The sequence below is a fragment of the Panthera uncia genome, chromosome B1, assembly GCF_023721935.1.
Source record: "Panthera uncia isolate 11264 chromosome B1, Puncia_PCG_1.0, whole genome shotgun sequence".
Classification (NCBI taxonomy): Eukaryota; Metazoa; Chordata; class Mammalia; order Carnivora; family Felidae; genus Panthera; species Panthera uncia.
The window spans coordinates 111,137,657-111,145,368 of record NC_064811.1 but is presented as its reverse complement, the minus strand read 5'-3'; the positions used below and the strand labels follow the sequence as shown (position 1 = coordinate 111,145,368).

General features: G+C 36.1%; 1 protein-coding gene across 1 annotated transcript; it reads left to right on the top strand.

The window, feature by feature from the left end:
* Positions 1–394: 394 nt before the first annotated feature.
* On the top strand, positions 395–2,133 carry PABPC4L (poly(A) binding protein cytoplasmic 4 like). The gene has a single exon (XM_049631183.1). It carries the CDS (start codon positions 573–575, stop codon positions 1,683–1,685), a length of 1,113 nt encoding a protein of 370 aa, XP_049487140.1. The 5' UTR covers positions 395–572; the 3' UTR covers positions 1,686–2,133.
* The last annotated feature ends 5,579 nt before the right edge of the window (positions 2,134–7,712 follow it).

Genomic DNA, 7,712 nt, shown 5'->3' with positions numbered 1-7,712 from the left:
GCTTGTAGGACTCGCCCCCCCCACCCCCGCCCCGGGCGGTTCGGGGGGTTCGGGTCTCGCCGCGGCCCCGCGCCCTCCGCCCACGCTCCGCGGCCCCGGGCAGCCGCCTCGAGCGCCACTTGTGGAGTTCTTCCCCCGGAGGCTGTAACTTTATAGCAGCCTGAGCGAGGCCTATTTTTTATTCAGAAACCAGCAACCCGAGTGTCTGTAGAAAACGCTCAGATTGGGGGCCAGCCCACCCCCTTGAAGATCTCTCACACATTGGTGGGCAAGAAGCGTCTGGTTCTATCAGCCTTTCTTGGAGAGCTCAGAATTCTGTTGCCATCTTCCAAATAGAGCCGAATTGGTTGCGGGGCTGGGCTGGGCCGGGGTGGGGGGTGGGAGTGCTTTTTGATGAGGCTGTTGCTCTTAACCTGGTGGAACTGTACCTGAACACCATCTCACAGCTTCTAAGCGGTGATCCTGGGGCCACAACGCACGAGCCAGGCCCAAACCGTGTCCTGGTGACCCCTCCTGCAGGAATCGCACTGAGAGCTCCTAGGGACAGGCTCGCGGTGGGGAGGAGCAAGGAGATGAATGTGGCAGCGAAGTACCGCCAGGCGTCGCTGTACGTGGGTGACCTCCACGCAGATGTCACCGAGGACTTGCTGTTCAAAAAGTTCAGCACCGTGGGGCCTGTGCTGTCCATCCGCATCTGCAGGGACCTGGTCACCCGCCGCTCTCTGGGCTATGCCTACGTGAACTTCCTGAAGCTGGCCGATGCCCAGAGGGCCCTGGACACGATGAACTTTGACACGATAAAGGGCAAACCCATCCGCCTCATGTGGTCTCAGCGCGATGCCTACTTAAGGAAGTCGGGCATCGGGAACGTGTTCATCAAGAATCTGGACAGATCCATTGATAACAAAACCCTCTATGAACATTTTTCAGCCTTTGGGAAGATCCTTTCCTCCAAGGTGATGAGTGATGACCAAGGATCTAGGGGCTATGCCTTTGTGCACTTTCAGAACCAGATCGCAGCCGACAGGGCCATCGAGGAGATGAATGGGGCTCTGCTTAAGGACTGCAGGCTGTTTGTCGGCAGATTCAAAAACCGTAAAGATCGGGAAGCCGAGCTCCGCAACAAGGCCAATGAATTCACCAATGTTTACATCAAAAACTTTGGAGATGACATGGATGATGAGAGACTGAAGGAAGTTTTCAGTAAATATGGTAAAACCCTGAGTGTGAAGGTGATGACAGATTCCAGTGGGAAATCCAAAGGCTTTGGCTTTGTGAGTTTTGATAGCCATGAGGCTGCCAAAAAGGCCGTTGAAGAAATGAATGGAAAGGATATAAACGGACAGCTGCTTTTTGTAGGCCGGGCGCAAAAGAAATCCGAGCGACAGGCCGAGTTAAAGCAAGTGTTTGAGCAGCTGAAACAGGAAAGATTTCGGAGGTGCCAAGGCATGAAGCTCTATATTAAGAATCTCGATGACACCATTGATGATGAGAAACTGTGGAGGGAATTTTCTTCATTTGGATCAATTAGCAGAGTCAAGATAATGCGGGAAGAAGGGCGAAGCAAAGGGTTTGGCTTGATCTGCTTCTCCTCTCCTGAGGAGGCCACTAAAGCAATGGCTGAGATGAATGGCCGTATCTTGGGCTCCAAGCCACTCTACATTGCCCTGGCCCAGAAGCCCTAGGAGAGAAACACTTAACACGGGCAGCCCGTGTTTGCAGCAGCCTTGGGAATGACAGTGATCTCTGCCTGAATTAGCCTCAGAAACATTTCAAATCCCAGCTGATGGTCCCTTAATTTAGTAAACTTTGTGGTAAAAGGTTTTGTATATGAAGCTATTTTTTCTTTGGTGGAAAAATAAATGAATCTCGGCAGCTTGATTCATTTCACAGGGGCACATCTTCTAATTACAATATTGTATATTATTCTGATTTTGATTTAGTATTCATAGCAATAAGAATAATTAGATATATTTTTATTACATTTTGAACCATCTGCAGTGAGGTAATTATTTGAGTTCATATCATATTTTCTTTCTTATTTTAATAATATTGCTAGCTTTAATTTCTTCTGTGAAAATATCCTAAAAATAGTTCTTATACCTAAGAATCACAAAGTGATTTATTTTTACAAACAGAAATTTTCTAATTTCTCATTTCAACTTTTTAAAAGAAACCAAAGGTTTAAGAATTGCTAGTGTAAATTCAGTATGTAATTTCATTCTGAATTAATGTTTAACATACTAGGAAGTAGTTCAGTTTCTTTTCAATTTATATACAGATATGATTGTTTTTCTGATGGCTGAAATTAATGATGGAGTTTTTTAATGTTGCCTACAAATCTGATTGATAGGATATTTTGCTGTTCTTTCCATTGGAAGGCTATAATTCAGGGACTTGTTGATTATCAAAATTGGGACTTGAGTGGTAAAACTTTAACTTCAACATTCCTTATGTTATATACTTGTATCAATTAAGGTGACAAAAAGTAAGCTTTATCTTAATTCTCTTCCTGTTTGTACAGTTTAGGATTATGCCTTAACTTTTTGCCAGGCACCAATATTAATCAAAGTCCTATATAGAGAACATAGAAATTCTTCTTAACAAATGTTTCTCAATCTATATTTTATATTGGTCGATGTAATGATATTATCTCAGGGTTCAGAAAGTATGTTTCTTTGTTTCTATTAACTCATGTCTCTTTTTATTAGACCGTGAGTGCTACTGAATTAACATTCAGTATTAGCCTTGATTTATCAGAAGCTCACTGATTTTCTAACAAATTGAGATTTCATCAATTTGCCTATTTTCTAGTAAAATTTTTATTTTGGTCCCATTTCCAGATCTCTCTTTCTCTCCTACCTTTGATCTATATTATTCAACTTTGTTTTATACTTTTTTAAAAAGGGTTTTATTATATTGATTTTTATCATGTGCTATTTGAAATCCACCTTGGAAACCGAGACAGGAGTTATTTATTTACATTTGAATAATTACTTTTAAAATTCTGTTTTACCAAAGGTCTCTGGAGAATAGGTTTGTTGTTCTTGTTGTTGCTGTTTTATTTTATTTTATTTTTTTATCTGCTTAGTGGTTTCCTGTAACCATATATTCAAATCTTCCATTTCTTATATTATCAATACAAAAGATATATTAAAATATTTTCTTTGGCAATACTTTAGCTATGAGAGAATGAGAAAATCTGTTTCTGTTTATTTTCATATAACTATATGTTTATTCTGGCACATTTTCTAAATTAAAAGTCTCTTTTAATGAAAAAATTATGGAAAACAAAAAAATTTACAGCAACATATGATACCATTGTGCAGACAAATCTTCTGTTAAAATTTGTTGCATTATCTTCCCAAATTTTATACAATACACATAGATACTTTTACAAAAAAAGAATATTATAACTTTTATAAATTATTTTCTTTATTTTACAGTATGCCATAGTCAACTTGCATATCCACAAATAATTATCTGCATTATAATTTTAATGAGTTTTGTTCCTTCAATGTTTGTACCATAATATAATGAATTTCCTCTTGAAACACATGTATCAAGATTGTTAGATTGTTTCCTATGCCCCCCCCCCTTTTTTTTCTGTCATAGACAGCTTGGAGATCAACATCCTTGCAAATTTACATATGGTGATATATCCAATTATTTTCTTACAAAAATCTGTAGTTCATTGGAATTAATGTTTAAAAGGTGAGCAATTTTTAAAATAACTTTGTTGAGTATTGCCCAGATGTTCTCCTGAAAATTTGTGCCATTTCCATTATCAGTGTGGAGGATTGTCCATTTCCATATTCTCCCAAGAACAAGGGATTATGTTTAAGTTGTTATCTAATTCAACATGATGCATAAAGCAGAATATTTCATGGTTACTTTTTTTTTATTATACAAAAGTTAAACAGCATTTCTTCTATCTGTTGGCCATATGCGTTTTCATATTTGTGAACTAATGTTTCATGATTTTAGTTTGTTTTTCTTTTGGGTTGTTTTTCATTTGTGTGGATTTATGACATTGCTTTACATATTAAGGACAAAATGTTAGACTGTTTTCCCCCGATATTTCCACTTTGTTTGTAGTTTTGAGGGTCATTCCAAAGTTAAATTTTTAACTCAGATTTTTTAGTCTTTTACGTAGATGGCTTTGATGTCATGATTCAAAACACTTTGAACCATTCAAATATACATGCAGACACACACACACACACACACACACACACACACAGACACATAATTAATTGGTATTATCTTCTGTTACTTTCAGAGTTTTATATTCTCAACGATTTCTAAGCACAACTTTTGTCTGTGGAGTATTTTATCAACAGCCTATAGTAAATCCTTTAAAATTGTCTTCCTTTTCAACCTTTATTAATATGTTTGGTAAATACCTACCTTCTGTAAGAATCTCTGTGACACTCATACCTACTGTAATTCACTGGGCCTGTGAATCACCGTGTGAAGTATTCACTTCAAAAGCACAGCATTACTGAGAAGGAGACTAGGCAACAGGGCTGGGAAGTGTAGTGGGCGTGTCAAGCCTTGACATCTCTTTCTGGATAATCCAGTCTATCGAAGTGTTCAAATATTTGAACAATATTTCATCATGCTTGTAAATGGATTGTTGAGATAATATCAGGGAACGGAGTTCTCTGCTATGTGCACAAGGAATTAATAGGACATAAGATCAGATGTCTGGATGAATAGTAGCTGTAACTTCGTGACACTATATTCTACCATTTTAGGAGAATTTGCTTATTCTTAATATTTACTGTGAGAAATGACTAAGCTCACAAAAATACATAATCCCGTGGATTTTCCTGATTAATTTATTTAAATGTTTGCTTTCTCAATTGTGTGCGTGTGTGATAGTATCGAGTAATCCTAGTTGGCAGTGTAAGTTCATTCTTTGAAGACAATTTAATTATTATGCCCAAGTGTCTTGAGAAATAAGAATCTTTACTTTTCTGATAAGCATTCCAGTAAGAGCTAATTTCTATAGGTGCCTTGAGCAACTCTATTCTTGCCTCCCTCTCCACACACACATTGCCAACTTTGTTGCGTGGATGCCTGCTTGCATGCACAGCCAATTCAATAAATGTGCCTTCTAACATTTATTTAAACATTTAAAATTATTTTGGGGCACCTGGGTGGCTCAGTTGGTTAAGCGTCCAACTTCAGGGCAGGTCATGGTCTTCACGGTTCGTGGGTTCGAGCCCCACATCAGGCTCTGAGCTGATAGCTGGGAGCCTGGAGCCTGCTTCAGTTTTCTGTGTCTTCCTCTCTCTGTGCCCCTCCCCTGCTCACCCTCTGCCTCTCTCTCTGTCTCTCTGTATCTCTCTCTGTCTCTGTCTCTGTCTCTCTCTCTCTCAAGAATAAACAAACATTAAAATAAATAAAATTTTTAAGTTTTTAAATATTTTTAAATTTTTAAATGAAAATCTATAGTTAGTAAAAATAAACTTTAAAGTGGTTTAGAGTTGGTAAGTTCACGTTCATAATAGTTTTTATAAATCCATTGAGAAAAGGTCAAATGAGGTTTAATCTCTCATGGTAAAGACATATCTAAATGATGTTTTATTTAAGTTTTAAGTATTTCTAATTTTCTAAAGATATGTTTCTCTTAGGAGTAAACTGAAAACAACTTCCATTTTTAATGAAGATACTCATACTTCATGTTTCTAAAGACCAACTCCACATGAATTAATACTTCTTATACAGTTTTTATAATTATGGGACCATGATTGAGAAGAACCACTAATATAGACCAAGTTTTCATGAGGAATAATGGACTATATTTAAAACACTTCTGCATTTAATTGCTAAAATAAAATTCAGCTAAAAATCCTCTATTGAGGATTTCTAATTAGATTACTTGTATTTAGAAAATATACCTCCTATAGTATAACTTTTTTGGTAGATAAAACAGTACATAAAAAAACTTTAAAAAAAAAATCTTCATTTTAAAGAGTAGAACAAATTAAATATCCTCATGGTATCTTGAGCTGACAGAAAATTCCAACTCACACTAGAAAAGGAAATCTTACCTAACAAAATATTCAGAGTTAAAGTATCTTCAGGCATGGTATACTAAGACTTCTGTTACCACTTTGGAGTCTCTTGGCTTTTCCCCCATTCTATCTCAGCTCTACCATCAGGAAGTGTCAAGATGGCTGCAGGAATTCCTGTCCTACTGAGACACAACATTCAGAAGGTGGTGTCTTTCCTGGAAACCTTTTAACAACTTTCCTCCTCAGTTCTCATTGTCCATTACTGATGTAAAGATTAAACAAGATCTGCCACTAGGATTGAGGAAGTAATCAACTTTCCAAGTTCCGTCCAGAATACAGTTACAGTTAGGACAGGAAGATCCAAGAGTAGAAATGGATGTAGGAGTATGTATCGACTAAATCCTCAATATTTTTTATTATTTATATTTAATTTTGAATTTCAGTACTTATTTGATTTTTTCTTTTTTCTTTTAATTGTTTGATTACAAACAGTTCTTAAAATTCCATTTTGTCCTTACTAGTAATTTCAATGTGTGTCAAAAAGGTGATTTTTTTTTCTACCTACCTCAAATTGTACAATCCTAAGGAACAGATTATGCAATCTATTGTGTATAAGATTAAATTATTTTTTGTTTGGTAATGGGACTTAGGTTTTTACATATCCTACTCTATTAGGTCTAAATTAAGCATCTGCTGAAGATATTAACTGAAAAAGTCAGATTCAATTTAGCCACCCACATGGGTTTTCACCAAAAATGATTGTCAACAGATTATAAATGGTCAAGAGTTTTTCAAAACAAATCTACATTTAATAGGTATTGGTTTCTTGATTTTTAATATAAGGTAGTCTAAGCCACATATGTTTTCATGCATGCTAATGTTTTAGAATCATACCACCAGAGGGAAAAGACTTAATGTACTGTGTATACAAGCATACCTCATTTTATTGTGCTTCGCAGATACTGTGTTTCTTTTAAGTTCAAGGTTTGTGACAACTGTTTATTGAGCAAGTTTATTGGCACCACTTTTCCAACAAGAGCTGCTCACTTCATATCGCTGTGTGATATTTTGATAATTGCGATATTTCAAACTTTTTCATTATTCTTATGTTTGTTATGGTGATCTGTGATCATTGTTTATCACTTGCTAAAAGCTCAGGTGGTGGTTAGCATTTTTTTAACAATAAAGTATTTTTAAATTACAGTATGTACATTGTATTTTACATTTGATGCTATTGCATGCTAAATAGACTATAAACTTTTATATGCACTGAGAAACCAAAAAAATCATTTGACTCACTTTGTTGGGACATTCATTTTATTACGGTGGTCAACAAACAAACCCACAATATCTCTAAGGTATTCCCATATCACCAACTTTATATATTCTATATAAGGAATTTTTAAGAAAGTTCCTACTGACAATATCATGAATAAATCTTGGGAAAAATCTAGAACATCATATGCTTATAAAATATAACTCCAATATATAAACCATCTTAACCACAAAGATAAATTAATAGGTGCTAGTTTGCTTTACTAAAATATTTGTTATTAGGTCATTTAGTACACTTAAATTATAGGAATTAACAAAATTGGACTTACCCACAGCTTTTCAATATATTTATTTCTATATACATGAATGTGGTATAATTTTCAGTCATTTTAACCCTGCAACCTATATTTT

Coding starts and splice junctions, on each gene's coding strand:
- PABPC4L (XM_049631183.1), top strand. CDS start 573: ATGAATGTGGCAGCGAAGTACCGCCAGGCGTCGCTGTACGTGGGTGAC.